Source organism: Antrostomus carolinensis, unplaced genomic scaffold (assembly GCF_000700745.2).
Source record: "Antrostomus carolinensis isolate BGI_N321 unplaced genomic scaffold, ASM70074v2 scaffold34169, whole genome shotgun sequence".
Classification (NCBI taxonomy): domain Eukaryota; kingdom Metazoa; phylum Chordata; class Aves; order Caprimulgiformes; family Caprimulgidae; genus Antrostomus; species Antrostomus carolinensis.
Genome location: NW_010338681.1, coordinates 1 through 16144, shown reverse-complemented (window position 1 = coordinate 16144; position 16144 = coordinate 1). Strand labels below are relative to the sequence as shown.

The following is a 16144-nucleotide window of genomic DNA, read 5'->3' as shown; positions in this document are numbered from 1 at the left end:
TAAGAGCCTAAAACCAGTAGTACCTCAGTGATTTGGTGAAACTGCTACCAACAGTTTTCATGTCCTGGTGTCCTTGTCAACACCTCTTTAGTTTGCTTGCACAGTGTCTGGGAGAGAAGTTAAGTTCCTTCATTTGAAGCAACTGGACAGATTTACCCCAGTATTTTGCAGCCCTTTTCTCCTTCTGGTGCTTTTACTGGGCAACTTTGCTCAGAGTATCACGTTCATTCCAGTCTCATGTCGATACCATTAGATGGGTGGGGTGTCACTGGTAGGTGGCAAAATATGTAACTGTGACATTGCTTGGCAGTGTCTCCTTTTGATTCCTCATTCAGAATAAACAGAGTGCATAATAAAACACTCCCTAGGTTTGTACTGTATCATTTATCTGAGGAAGAGGATGAGTTGCTTGCTCAACATCTTCATCTGCCTGAGAGCTCGGTGCTGAATCACCAAAAGGAATTGGTTCGTGTTCTGTAAGTCCAGCTGCCGTGCAGTTTTCTCATTCAGACCAACAGCAGTTTCTCAGTTGTCCACAAAACCAGGATGAAATTCCACATTGGTACCAGCCCTCCACCAGCACATTGAGAGCTTCAGGCTTCTTCCAGTTCCTGTCGCTTTGGCCAATGAAAAGGAGATTTCTGCAGAAATTAAACTGCCAACATGGGATAATAGTTTATCTTCATAAATGCCCCTGGGATTGTGATATGTAGGAAAGGTGTGAGCTTCTTGGGAGCCACGGATTGAAAGCAACACTCAATTTGTCGTTGAATGCAAAAATAGGGTGAAGAAACCAAGGCCCATTACTTTGCCTAAACCCCAGCAGTAAACAAGGAGTGGGGGACACCGATGTAATGGATTTTATGTGCCTCAGGCTCTTTTTAGAGATATTTTTCTTGTGCCAGAGCTGGCTCCAGCCCAGCAGAAGCAGGGAGGAGGGAGCTACCCACTAGGTCATGCTGCCATGTGAGTGCCCATCCCAGCACCATGCCAGAGCAGCCTGTGGAGTCTCCAGTCCATACCGAGCCAATACATTTCCACCGATATTTGGGATCAAGAGGCAGAAACCCATGAGAGGCAACTCAGGTGTCACCTAAGCCCAGCTGGATCTACACTGTCACTGAAGCCATCCCAATTTTGGGAACATGATACAAAGACCTCCAACTTCACAATGAAGAAGTCCAGCTGCATGCCAGGCTGTGTTGGCAAGAGAGCACCCAGCAGGTCGAGGGATGTGAGTCTGCCCTAACACTACCAGTAGGTAGAAGGCATTAAATTGGATTAACATTACAGAAACCTTTGCCACCACTGTTAGCATCGCTGGGGAATCAAGCCTGTGGTGTTGCTGAAGCTGCCATGACCCCTAAATCATTAAGCAAAACTTCACTGGAAATAAAATGCTGAACTTGCATTCTCAGAGCCATTATTAAGATTTGCAGAGTAATAAGCTGATAAATCAGCCCTTTCCCCAGCCAGGAAATGTTCTCCTGTCTGCAAGGTTGTTTCTTCAGCTACAAAGTGCCCTGTGTTTATGTGAAAATGGGCAGGAAGATATCCAGCTTCTCTCACAACCTCCGACAAAATCAGGCTTGATTTTTAGATACGTTAAGCATCCTGCCTCTCCTCAGCCCTCAGCTACTGCTGAAATGTTGATTTAAATCACCTCACCCTGCTGCCACGCGTTATAGTACCTTGGATTTTACAAACGCTTTGAGGAAAAATTAAACCTTTAGCATTTGCTCCTTCTGTACTAACCAGTTTAGGTTTACTAATTCAAGTAAAATCAGCTTAATGAAAACTTAATTCCCTTTCACAATAAATACAACACTAAAGGACCTTCCTTTTTCCCCATCAGTTTTACCTGGCAGAGCCTGTGCAATGGTCTCTTGGGCCATCACATGCAGCTCCCCCAGCAAGCGGGATTCACTCAGCCATTCCACGTCATTTTGGTTTTCCCTGCCCACTTGCTGCTTGGCTCTTCCCTCCCAAAATTAAGTCCCACTCTTGTGGGACAAGAGTGCAGGCAAAACTTGACTGTTCTTTTTTTTCTTATTTCCCTTTCCAAGCTGTGTTGCAGGTCCGGTTTCATTTTGCCCTGAAAACAGCCCTGAGATGCCCACATGGGAGAGCCTCAGGGTGCAGCTGGGACCCTGCACTGCTGGAGGATCTCGTCTCATTATCAGAACTCCTGGTGGATTCACATCCTTGTTACAGATTCTCACAAACTCCTTCCTGCAAAGCAGGAGGAACCAGAGAAGCCAGAGCACATTTTAGCCATATTCAGCCAGATTACTCTCCTCAAGGACACTACTGCTACAGAGGAAGTTACCCAGCCACACCACACACACCCATGTTGGGAGTGTCCGGCTTCCCAGAGCTTTGGGATGCTGCTGCACACAGGACCCCCCCAGCACCTTACACACAAGTGCCCCACACCTGAAGCGCTCGATGTCTTCAGCAGAAACGAGCTTCTTAATGAGCAGATACCCATTGTCTTCATAGAACTGCCTTTGCTCTGTGGTGAGGACATGGTTGTCCAGGGTGTAGCTGAGACACAGAGGAGAAACATGTTAGTAGGGCTGGGCAGAGCAATGGGAGCACCATCAGCGAGACCTGTCAGGAGGATGGTGCTGTGACAGGGCTCAGTGGCTGCTGGGGAAAGGCAGGCAGCTCCAGCCAGCATCAGGGAGAGAATCAGCATGAAACCCTTCCCACAGCAGACACCGAGGGCACTTGGAAGAAAATAATTAAAATTAAGTAGGAATTGAAATCTAATTTTTGATTTTTGTATGAATGAAGATACAATTTACCAAAACATCCTTGGCTGAGCAGTAGGAACAGTTAGGTGGGATATAAATTACAGAATATACACTCAAGCACAACAGAGTATGAAAAGATGCCTGCAGAGAAGTGACAGAGAAGTGTTTCCCTCCCAACACCTCCCAGGGAAAGCTCGCAGAAAGGAAACCTCCCATTAATTTTAATGAGTTTAAACAGACACGACTGTGTTTTGCTGGGCAGAGAGAGCACAGGCTCACCTGGAGAACAGTCACCTCCCCCTTGCTAATGAAGCCTCACAACAGCTTTGCACATGGCATTGAAGCTTCACCCAGAGAAAGTTTAAACCTTACCTGGTGAACTTACACGAGGTGTGAGCACAGACACAGCCCCTGCACACAAATGCAACCCATAGTGGCGAGTCAGAGGAAAGCAAAAGGGGTGAGAGGAGCAGCTGAGGAGGGAGATGTAGGAAGGGAAAAGCTCAGGGGAGAGTGAGGAGGAAGACTCACCTGAGTGCAGGGTGGGAAGCACCGCAGCAGGTCTTGGAGCAAAGGACACTTGTATGGATGGCACTGCTGCACCAAGCTCAACAGGAGGTAAATGCTTCACCCCATACTTCAGTACCTATTTTTGGTGGAAATGGGACTCATGGCCACTCAGGTTCTCCAGATGACCAGGGCTCTCTGCTCCTACCTGGAAAACCTCCAGGAGCATCTTTCCTTTTCCCTTCAGGCATCACAGAGCTGATGGAGACACGGGCACTGGCTGAACCCCAGCTGTGGTGCTCTCCTCAGGACACCTCTACCTCCCAGAATGGGGAGACAGCAGACAAGTCCACCAAGAGCTGAACCCCATTTGAACACCTTCCTCCTGGGCTTTGCAGCAGCTCTTCCTCTTGCTGGTTTTGCTGGGATGGGCAGTGTGTTTGTACAGCACTTGGGCTCCTGCACTTGTTCTTCATGGGGTCACAGCATGCTGGGCAGGTTTCCTCCTGGAAAAAAAGTTAAGCTTTGGGCAGCAGGTGACTGGGTTAATTATTGCTTTTTCTCTCCTCCTCCCCTTCCTGCTACCACGGTGGTAATTCAAAAAAGAGGGAGTTTGGACCTGAAGGCTGACAAGTCCTTGCAGCTTCCTCTGCAGTCACCTGCCTGACATGCCCGAATCAGCTGCACTGTACTGCCAGGAAACCAAACCCTAAGAGATACGTGGTTGTGGTTTTGATTTCTTACCCAGAAAGCCAAGTGCTGGAGACTGAGATGAATTTCTAGCCATGACTTTCCAGCAGCGGGGCATGTGCTTTGGAAACACGTGATTGCAGAATCTCTGCTGGCTGGGAGGAGTGAGAACAGGAACAAGAAAGCACTTACCAGGTAGATCCCTCACACAGGAGATCACATTTACATGAGGATGGAGCCAGGCTCTTCTCAGTGATGCCCAACGGTAGGAGAAGGAGCAATGGGTGTGAGCTGGAACACAGGAGGTTCCGCTTAAACTTGAGAAAAAACTTCTTTACAGTGAGGGTGACAGAGCCCTGGGACAGGCTGCCCAGGGAGGGTGTGGAGTCTCCTTCTCTGGAGACATTCAAGACCTGCCTGGACACCTTCCTGTGTAATCTCGTTTGGGTTCCTACTTCAGCAGGGGGATTGGACTGGATGATCTTTTGAGGTCCCTTCCAATCCCTGACATGCTGTGATTCTGTGATTCTGTGAACTGATGAAGCATCCTTTGGACTCCAGCCCTTGCTCAAATATCCTGTGAGGAAGTGCTTGTAGGTCCTTACTGTCCCAGGGACATGGTCCTGCACCCATGACTGTGTAGATTTGCTGAGAAGAAGCCAAGAAGCCCTGCTGGATCTGGCTCTGCCCAGGGTCATTCAGGGGGACAGGGATCAGACTCCGTGGCATTACTAGGATGCAGCCAGGCTGGCCTTGCACACAGTCGAGGGGAAGCTTAGTCCTCCCCAGGCTCTGCAGTATCCTTGACCTGTTGTTGTAGGAAGGAGTGAGGACATCAGGTGGGACAACTGCTAACTATATTGGATCTGCAAGGTCTTTGATGGGTTTGTTCTTCTGAAAGAGGAAATTTAAGCCTAAATCCATGGGCAGAGATGCACAATTTTTTAAAAAACAAAGCTAAAATTCTTCCTTTCCTTCTCTCTCCCACCCATAGTAAGAGATATTCACCATGTGGAAATTCTGGAAATCTGACAGACACCTGTAGCTCTTCTCTGTGGTCTCAGCTCCCTCTTCAGTCAACTCAGCTACACCAATAATTCCAGGCAGTGAAGTCTCTCCATGAATCCTGTGTCATGAACCTGACAGGATACCCTTAAATCCTCACAAAAATCCCAAGGACAGCACAAGCCAGGCTGTGTGCCACAGCTCAGTAAAGTCAACAGAGGAGCCTCGAAATCAGTCACTTGGGCCCATGCAGCAAGCAAAGACCAGGCTGAGAAGGTCCAAGTCTGGAGAGGCACAATGGCACATCTCCCCAGGAGCGGGATCAGTGCCAGGGTTATACAGAGGGCAAGGGAAGAGACACAGGAACCAAGATACTAAAGAAATCACCCAGGGAGAAGGGCTGGGGGTCTGTCCTAAAGTGTCCTCCTTATCAGACTTATTGATGTTGTGGTCAAACCAGAGGCTACCAAGAAAATATGTCTGTCTCCAGGTGGGAACCACAGCCCAGACACCTCACCCCACCACCAAGGGTTTAGGACCAAAGCAATAATTGAGCTCAAACCTCACCTTGTTTAAAAAGTGTACAATCAAACAAGAAAACCCAGAGACGCTGCAGGAAGAGGAAGAAGCACAAACCCCTCCTTTGCATTACATTGTCATGTATGAAAATACAGCAGCTTTGACTTGCAGCCTCTTGTCTAGGCAGCCCCCCATTGAGCCTTGTGGGTCAAGGACAGGACTGTACCTGATCTCCTGTCTCACCTCAGTGACCTCCTGAGTCCCAGGATAACCAGAGCCCGTCAGCACAGCCTTTGGTGCTATTTCAGCACCTTCTTTGGGTGGAAGGGGGGAGTGGACAAGAGCTGAGGATTGCTGCTGTGCACTGGGGTGATCAGCAACACACCCACCGCCAGAATTTCTGAGTGGCAGAAATAATACAACACAGCCCTCGAATGCAGTTTTGCTCTGATTTAATCTGTATTTTTTTTAAAAAAAAAAAAAGATTCTGAAAACAAAAGAACGTTTCAGAAAGCAAGGAAAAATATTGTGAAAGGTGAGAGGATCATTTCAGTGCATGTTGCTCCACTCTGCCACCAGTGCATCCTGAGGAGCATCCAAAGGAAGGCACCTTTTCCCAGACCTGCCAGACTCAAAGGAGGACTCCCTGGTTTCACACAGCCTTGAATCGGTTGTGCAAGGCCAACGGGAGGCTGCTTTGCTGGACCAGTAGCTTCCAACCCTGTCAGCCACATATTTCACTTGTGCCAGTGCTGCTCAGTAAGATACAATGCCACACCAGGTCATGTTTGAGGAATTCTACTCACGATCATGTTCCAGCCCATCAACCCCATTTTTTTATGTGAGCAGTTGCTGCTTCCCCTTTATCCAGTTCCTTACACCGTTGATTCTGCTGGTACCAACTACTAATGACTTTCCACATGAGCTCATACTGAGGGGCTTGCATGAAACTGATTCTTTTTACTTCTTTTGCATAGAAAAGGAAGTTGGAAACATTAAAAAACGTATCCTTGCATAAATTCTTGCATAAAATCTTATGTTAGTATAGCATCATTCCAAAGGTATGTTATGTGAGGAACTTTTAAAAAACAAGAATGAAAACATCAAGAAAATCAAGGTGTTCTTTCAAGACCTTAATTCATCAATTGTTTAAGATAACCACAGCAAATCTCTGTTTTTCTAGCTTAGGTTTTCTTTCACGTACATCAGCTGTTCAACCTCAGTGCAATTATTTTGTATTAGCAAGAAATGATTTTGCGATGCAGCATTGGGCTAAATTACCAATACAGAGGTCAACAAAGCACACGTAATTCTGCCTGCCGGGGCAGAGTCTGCACTCTCCGATCAGAGAAGCTCCTTCTCAGGCACGTGTTTTCCATCCTGCTCTTCAGAGGTTGTTCTACAAGTTAATTCTTTCCCCTTGCACAAGCCGTGCTCGGAAGTTCCAAATATCCTTCAAAACAAAAATGAGACAAAGGAAAAGCCATAAGGGCCAGTAAAAGTGGTAACCAGGATTCCAGTTTATGGAGATGGAAATAGATACAGCATTCTCAGCTTAGCTACCTACCCATAAAAACATACCAAAACACTTACTGAATATCATTTCCAATCCTAAATATCACGAACAAAAATACAGCCCAAACTAAGGAAGGGGTGCAACCTCCACCCCGAGCAGACAGGTTGTTTGCAGAGGTGACATGGAAGGCAAGACGCCCATGGTTCAATTCTGGAAGGTGTCAGATGAGGGAAGATGAGAAGCACAGAGAACATGACCCTTGTAGAAGTCACCCTCGCCTGCTTGTGCACGCAGTGCCTCCCTTGGGCGTCTCTGGGTGACCAAAGAAGCTCACCAGCTGACTACACCTTGCACACTGCTGCCCATGAGCAAGTGATATTCCTTACGCAGCAGAAACCAGCGGGAAATAACGGATACAAATGCAAGCCCTCAGCCAGAGCTCAGGTGCTGGGCAGGCTTTGCTGCAGATTGTAAGGCAGAGAAGACCACCGCTGTTTGCTTCATGGAGGTAAGTCTTGGGCAAGCTCCTACCCTCCTTTTTCCTGTGTTAGGATTACTTAAATTCTTATAATTAGTCTTGTGAAGGTGAAATACAAGAGCCGGGCATTCCTCTGGGAGAATGCTCTAATTCTGGTTCAAAAAAGCTTAAAGCTACATGAAAACAGACTCATCTGAGGCTTGTATGGGCACACGCTCAAAAGAAAGGCAATGAAGCTGGGGAAGGGTCTAGAGCACATGTCTGATGAGTTCACAGCTGAGGGAACTGAGATTGTTTAGTCTGGAGAAAAGGAAGTTGAGAGGAGACCCTCTCACTCTCTACAACTTCCTGAGAGGAGGGTGTAGAGAGGTGGGGGTTGGTCTCTTCTCCCAAATAACAAGGGACAGGACAAGAGGAAATGGCCTCAAGTTGCAACAAGGGAAGTTTAAATTGGATATGAGGAAAAATTGCTTCACCAAAAGGGTTCTCAGGCATTGGAACAGGCTGCCCAGGGAAGTGGTGGAGTCACCATCCCTGGAGGCATTTAAAAGACATGTAGATGTGGCACTTAGGGACATGGTGGAGTTGGCAGCTTTGGGTTAATGGTTGGACTTGATGATCTTAAAGGTCTTTTCCAACCAAACTGATTCTGTGATTCATTTTCAGTCACGAGAAGGAGAGCCACACTACACATCACTTCAGATTTCACTGTGTGAATCAGGAATCAAAAGTCAAGCAAGCTGCAACTGACCTGGACTGTTACAAAGGCCAAGTCTTACCTTGAGTTCCACGGAAGTCGTGTCGTATTTCTTGCGAACCATTTCTACCAATTCTTTCTCCAGGTGCTCTTGGGTCGTGTTCTTGACGTCAATGTAGTAGCACTCTGAGCTGGCAAAGTGACAGCTTATGCTCTGCGTGAGGAAATTTGGCATCACTCACTACTACATCGATTAAAAATGAGTCGTGGAAAAAAAATACTGTGCATCCCAGATCGTGGACACCCCACCCTTTCCTTATAGATCATGTTAGCAAGTTCCTTCCTCCTTTCCAAGCACTCCTGCTCTCCCAAGAGTGTCCCCTTGGAGAAATACTCTTGTTGGAGAAAAGCTCTTGCTTGCTGACGTGCTCTTCTTCCTTCCCCACTCTCCCAAACACCACCCCAGCAGGAACTGCACTACTTGATCTCAGCATATCAGCAACTTGAGTGGGAACAGGGAAAGTCAAGGTTGGAGCAGACCTGTGTGTTCAGTAAAGGTTCTTACTTTCTGCACCCAGACAGTCACATGAACCCACTTATTTTGTAATCAGTTCTTGCTTAAGCAGAGTCTAGAGGAAATAAATAGAAATCCCTCACTGGAAAAAGCTGTTCTCTCATTACAGGAGCTGTGCCAGCTGCAGGCCAGATCATGCCAGATCACTAAGGGTGCTGGCCCATAACCTGGCTCAGAGAGCTCCAAGATACTCACTGATTTACCCCAAAGGCAGGGAAATTTGGGGATCTGGCACAGTATGAGGAAGCTTTTGTGTTTCTGGGGGGTACTAAACAGGATTATTGCTCCAGTAGCCAGGAAAGAGCCAGCAGATGAGACTCTCAGTACCTGATGTCCTCTCTGCTTTCAGAAATGCAGGAGGAAGGAATTCCACATCCATAAATTGCTACTGTGGCTGAAAGAACAGGCTGTATAGTAGCTGGTGCAGGCAAAACAGAATAAAAATAGAGCAGCCTGCGTTGCAGTGCACGAGGGGAAATATCTGCACTGCTACTAGTGGCCGCACTAGAGGCTCCAGTTCCCTTATGTGCCTGGATGAATCCACTTCTGAGAAAGGATCAGGCCTCCAAAGAGGGCACTTTTATCCATTTCAGTTAAATAATCATGATGCAAAACAAATAGATGATGCCTAATCACATTTTTAATAGAAAAATGGGTCGTGTTATCATATAAATAAATACTATTTATTGTATGATGGAGGCTCCTGCTATCCAGAGATGAGATACCAAGAAGGCAGGGGGGAGAAAGTTAAGAGATGCTCCCAATATTTGGAACAGCTGAAAGGGAACTATTGGAAAACCAAGTCCAGCCAGCCAGGCTTCAAACATAGATTCAATATCTAATTTCTACTCCTGCTCTGTTTTTCTCAAGCAGCCCCACAGCATGCTCTTCTCCCAAAAGATAGAGATATTTTAAAAGAAAAAATAAAAAGAGAGTGTAAAAGTGTATTAGCAAGTTAAAAACTCATTTAAAAGTTCATCCACACATTCATGAGCTTGGAAAGGGGTGGGGGGGGAATAGTATGATTAGTTTTAAAAAATCAAAAATATCAGAAGTTATATCAAGAGATGGTTTCCTACCTTTCGGAAACCTGATGTCTTGTTTATCCCAGAGCCATGAATGAGCAGGGGATGGAAGAACACCGTATCTCCCTTCTCCATGACAAGGTGAACCCTGGGACTCTTCTTATCCTCATCAAGTAGCCCATGGAAAAGTTTGTTGACTTTACCCTGAAAAAAAAAAAAAAAAAGAAAAAGGCTGAATTGAAATAACTTGGTTAAAATTAGAGCACGTGCTGATTCCCAGTGCGAGGGACAGCGGGGACAGCTACGGATCTGCTTTCCCCTGGGCAGTGTATTTGTTATGCCCAACTAAGAGTTTGCCCACCTGCCTACAGGTCTGCCAGAGGTACAGAAAAATACAACTTATATTTGGTGAAGCCACATTCAGATAGTTAAAAACATTTCTCAGCTGGAGAGAACAGGGAAGAACACTGGGGAATCCCACAAGTGTGGCCTGATGCCACCACTGGGGTCCAGCCTTTTGCTCCCAGTATAACCATGACCAATGCCAGGCCAGGTCAGGAAACATCCATTCTGAAGATACCCATTGATATTTAACTGCATGCAGTTGTTTATGATGCAGTTTCTCCTCCTGGGGACAGTACACATGCTCACCAGGCTGGAACAAATTCACAGGAGGAGAAAGAGTCCTCAGACTTGGCAAGAGCAGCGGAAAACAGTTGCATGAATTTATGCTGTTATGCCATGGTGTGCTGGACAATTTCTAGGTGGAGGTGGGAACAGAGGCAAATCTACCCAGGTGACATGGAGCGAGGCCAACCAAGCAACTCTCTCTTGAAGCAACAACTCAGTATTTGCATGAACAGAAAAACCATCACTGAAAACCTCAGCTTTGACCTGTGCATCATCCCTCCACGAGAGAGCTGGAGCTCTCCCCAGCCAAAATGTTGTCTCCTCATGCATTCCCTTCCCAAGCCCCCCATGACACTCTACCTCCCACTTTGGATAGTCGTGAGGCTTCAGGGTCTCCTTGTGTGTCCCTGGTTGCACAACCAGGCACCCGTTGTCCTGGTCGGCCCTCTCCATGGCAGTCCAGGAGCACACGATGCGGTCCGCAGGCCGGAAGGGGAAATAATGCAAGTCCTGATGCATGGGGTGGAGAAAAGTCTGTTTATCTGCAACACAGGTTCCAAACCTTCAACCTCATCAAACGTGACACAGCCTTTTCTTTCCCATTAAATTACTGCACTTGTAATGTGTCCTAAGAAGCTGCTGCTTGACCTTGGAGAGACTTTGTGTACTCGGTGTCTGCTCCAGCCCACCACTGACTTGGATGCTGAGTGGGTCAGCTTCTACCCCATCCCAAGATGGACCAAGAGCACAGTGGTGGCTCTTTGGTCAGCAATGGCATGGGGACACAATGAATGCCAGGAGGCTGCCTGGCTATGTGATCCCTTGGAAGACTCCTTTTGCTGGGCTTCACCACCACCAACCCTTTGCCAAGGTACCACCATTCACTTTGCCTGCTCTCCAGTTCTGTGAACTCTGACCACACGGTGTTGCACAAACCTCTCCCAGTACAAAGGCTTTCAAGCAGCTGTGCTGTCCACAGTCACTTGGTCTATTGCTGTGTTGCAAGAAGGATCAACCCTGTCTCTGCTGCACGCAACACGTTTATTTAGCCTTCTTTAAAAAAAAAAACCCTCAAAAACCCCCAAAACATCTCAATTTATGGAATGCAGCCGCCCCCGACACTCTACCCAGCACTCTATGAGCCTTCACCCTAGAGGATTTTTTCCATTAAGTCTGAAAAAAAAAATTAAAAAATCTGGTTTTGTTTATGACTTCTTTTCCCACTATGGAAATGGAAACATATTATCCGCACCAAAACAGCTTTCTATATATTACTTCTATATTTATTTTGCCCTTGAGTTTGTTCCTCAAATAGATATAGTTAGGCTGTTTCCACTTGCCTCATTTGTCATATTATTTAGAGTTTGGGCAGCCCTGAAAACTCTCCTGAGATCTGCCCTTCTCCTAAAGTACTCCTCAAAGATATTGCATGGAGACCTTGCAAATATGGAGCAGCTTCCCATTTCTTGTCCATTATCATTTTGTTTTTACTTTAAAAAATGTATAGTCTCCTGTTGAATTTCCAAACCAAAATAACACAGCTTTCTATGGAGTATTAAAGATGACAAGTGGAGATGACTTGAACAAACTCAGTATTTTAATAACTTAATGTGTCTGCTCAGAAGCTGCACACCTGAGAATCAGGTGTCCTCAGGTTTCAACTCTGCTAAACCAGAACAGCTTATGCAGAGTCAAAACTACTTTGAAAAACTGTAAGATGGTCAGTCTGGTTCTCTTGGTCTCTCCCAGCCCATCACCCTTGTATAAATTATAATCTCAATTTCCAGCAGCAGGAGCCAAAACCAGGCTTCAAAATCCTTCTTCTGGCACCTATTCAAGTGTCTTCATATCAAATTGCTGAGTGTGCAACAACTGTCAGTGAGGTCAGGAGCGTATAAGCTCCAAGCAAAGGATGATGTCTCTATTTATTGCCTTTTACAGAGGTCCACAGAAGCACTCGTTTTCAACACATTTGAAAAGTCGAGCTGAAAAAGCATGTCCTGTTTTAAACCCTGGGCCTTTATGCAAGAGCAGCTGGTTGAGCAGGGAGCTCACCTGCCCACATGAACACGTCAGTGGTGCAGCCAAGACAACCACCATCTTTTGCAAACAAATATCCATTGAGCATTGAAAGACAAGCAACGTGATCTCATTAAGCCAAGGTTAAAAGAAAATAAACTATTACCAAAGTGTCCTCATAAATGTACAAAGGCTTTCAAGCAGCTGTGCTGTCCATAGTCACTTGGTCTATTGCTGTGTTGCAAGCAGGATCAACCCTGTCTCTGCTGCACACAACATGTTTATTTAGCCTTCTTTAAAAAAAAAAAAAACCCCAAAAAACTTTTTTAGCCTTTTTAAAAAAAAAAAAAACCCCCAAAAACCCCAAAAACATCCCAATTTATGGAATGCAGCCGCCCCCGACACTCTACCCAGCACTCTATGAGCCTTCACCCTAGAGGATTTTTTCCATTAAGTCTGAAAAAAAAAATTAAAAAATCTGGTTTTGTTTATGACTTCTTTTCCCACTATGGAAATGGAAACATATTATCCGCACCAAAACAGCTTTCTATATATTACTTCTATATTTATTTTGCCCTTGAGTTTGTTCCTCAAATAGATATAGTTAGGCTGTTTCCACTTGCCTCATTTGTCATATTATTTAGAGTTTGGGCAGCCCTGAAAACTCTCCTGAGATCTGCCCTTCTCCTAAAGTACTCCTCAAAGATATTGCATGGAGACCTTGCAAATATGGAGCAGCTTCCCATTTCTTGTCCATTATCATTTTGTTTTTACTTTAAAAAATGTATAGTCTCCTGTTGAATTTCCAAACCAAAATAACACAGCTTTCTATGGAGTATTAAAGATGACAAGTGGAGATGACTTGAACAAACTCAGTATTTTAATAACTTAATGTGTCTGCTCAGAAGCTGCACACCTGAGAATCAGGTGTCCTCAGGTTTCAACTCTGCTAAACCAGAACAGCTTATGCAGAGTCAAAACTACTTTGAAAAACTGTAAGATGGTCAGTCTGGTTCTCTTGGTCTCTCCCAGCCCATCACCCTTGTATAAATTATAATCTCAATTTCCAGCAGCAGGAGCCAAAACCAGGCTTCAAAATCCTTCTTCTGGCACCTATTCAAGTGTCTTCATATCAAATTGCTGAGTGTGCAACAACTGTCAGTGAGGTCAGGAGCGTATAAGCTCCAAGCAAAGGATGATGTCTCTATTTATTGCCTTTTACAGAGGTCCACAGAAGCACTCGTTTTCAACACATTTGAAAAGTCGAGCTGAAAAAGCATGTCCTGTTTTAAACCCTGGGCCTTTATGCAAGAGCAGCTGGTTGAGCAGGGAGCTCACCTGCCCACATGAACACGTCAGTGGTGCAGCCAAGACAACCACCATCTTTTGCAAACAAATATCCATTGAGCATTGAAAGACAAGCAACGTGATCTCATTAAGCCAAGGTTAAAAGAAAATAAACTATTACCAAAGTGTCCTCATAAATTTTCAAATTTATTTCATTTTAATTTGTCTCATTTTTTTTTTTCAAGCAGCTTTTCTAAATCACTAAGTTCCATTTTGGCCAGACAGACAGCATAAACGTAACAATTCATCTATTTTCCTCTTATCCAAGTTTTCCTTACCTGTATCTGGAAGTTTATTGATCAGCATGGTGTGCATTGCCATGATATTTGGACCTGTGAAGCACTCAACGTATTTGAGGACCTATAGGGAAGAAAACGTTAGAAAAAAATGTTAGAAATGTGAAAGATGAGGAAAGATTGCTGAGGAAGCACTGGGACCTGGATGTTTGGCTGAGGTCTGAGGTGCAGGAGGAGGATATCAGGATAGAGGGATGCAGGGCAGGAGGCAGGATCTGGCATGGTGCACAGATGGGCATGGTGGTAGGAGGCCAAGATGGGAGATGGTGCAGCAAGCTCCTGGGTGGGATTGAAAAGATGGGGAGGGTCATACTTCCACAAAGCTATTCTGTCTGCCACAATGTGAATATTGGCTACAGAGCTGGAGCCACCCAGAGAGAAGATGCTTTGCCTGGATAAAAGACATTCAGAAAATGTTGCTGAACTGTCCTAGTAGCCTGGCACGGTTTGGGCTGGTCTCATTCCTGGCTGGCTCCCCAGCAGAGGAGCACTGCTTTGAGTCTTCTGCCTCAATCACTATCCATCCACGTTCATGCAGAACACTCTTAAAAGATGGCTTGATATTCTCTTCCTTGCATATGTACTTATGGGAGAGACACACACGGACTTTCAGGGATAAAGGAACCAAACCGAAAAAGCTTCTTCATAAAGGCATTAAAACACAGATACATAAATACAGGCTCTTCCACCACCAGCCCCAGTTCTGTCTTTTTTATTTTGTTTAATTTTACCTCTGGCAGAGTACAGTATCTGAACAACTCTTCGTCTTCCTGGAAGTCCTGCACTTTATTAACTACTTCTTCAGACTGACCATACTGGGATCTCAGGGATTCATTTTTCATAATCATGGCTCCGGGTGGTTTTACCTCTTTTTTACAGATTCTCATAAACTCCTTCCTGCAAAACAAAAGCAACATCTATGTTGGGTGTGTCCAGCTTCCTCCAGCTTCCCAGAGCTCCCTTGGGATGCTGCTGCACACAGGACCCCCCAGCACCTTACACGCAAGTGCCCCACACCTGAAGCGCTCGATGTCTTCAGCAGAAACGAGCTTCTTAATGAGCAGATACCCATTGTCTTCATAGAACTGCCTTTGCTCTGTGGTGAGGACATGGTTGTCCAGGGTGTAGCTGAGACACAGAGGAGAAACATGTTAGTAGGGCTGGGCAGAACAGGAGCAGCATCGGTGAGACCTGTCAGGAAGATGGTGACATGTAGGGGGGGGATCAGTGGCTGCTGGGGAGAATCAGTGAGAAACCCTCCCCACTTGCATGTCCACCTCATTTCTGCAGGTGTTCAGTGTTTCCCATGCCTCAGCAGAGCTGGCATGGTGTGTCTGTGGCTGAGCAACATCCCTGCCCACAGCCACCCGCTCCTTCTGTGATGGAATTCAAAGCATCCCCCTCGTGCCCTCCCAAAGTGGAAAAGCGAGCAGGGAAGCTGGGATCAGCCCTCAGCAGCTTTACCCTCAACAAGAGATATGGAAGCACAGATTATCCACTCAGACATTTTCAAGATGCAGGGTTAAGCTTTTTTGTTAAACAAAGAAAAATATATCCTTGAAAAATGAAAGGCCACGCAATATCTAGTGATCAACGGGTGGAGAAAAGAATTGTGTTCTGCAGGGTGGTGGGTGTTTCTTGTCTCCACAGCTTACCGAAACCTCCCCAGCTGAGGAACAGCACTAACTTGGGCTGAAGTAGGAATGCTTCTCTGGGATGGAAATTAAGGAATATATACTTATTCTACTCAATAGAGTAGAAGAACATCTATACACATGTACTGAATCCTACAATGCAGTCCATCTTAAAGACAAGTGCTGTGCTGGACATTCAATTCACGTTCTTGGTTATTTTTGCTTCTAAAAAAATCTTTCCCACCTTTGAAGGAGCATGTCTGACAGAGAAGTATAGAGTCACAGCATCGTACAGCCTTGTCCATGTATACAGAAAAGTCAGTACAAAGTGTCTGAGACTCCAGAGTAGTCCATGGGTCTCAGTTCATCTCCCCAAACATCAAGACGCTCAATGAGATGCTCAGTGGAGATGTTTACTTGCCCATTTCCCTCCCTGTGCTCCAGAGAG

General features: G+C 45.7%; 1 protein-coding gene across 1 annotated transcript; it reads right to left on the bottom strand.

Annotated features, from left to right (window-relative positions):
* Window positions 1–6707: 6707 nt before the first annotated feature.
* Window positions 6708–15773, bottom strand: PHYH (phytanoyl-CoA 2-hydroxylase; the record flags this gene model as incomplete). The annotated part of the gene is made up of 8 exons (XM_010175590.2): window positions 6708–6933; window positions 8254–8385; window positions 9825–9974; window positions 10761–10942; window positions 14045–14126; window positions 14794–14959; window positions 15080–15190; window positions 15718–15773. Coding segments are annotated over 8 exons (933 nt in total), but the record flags the coding sequence as incomplete, so codon positions are not given.
* Window positions 15774–16144: the final 371 nt, after the last annotated feature.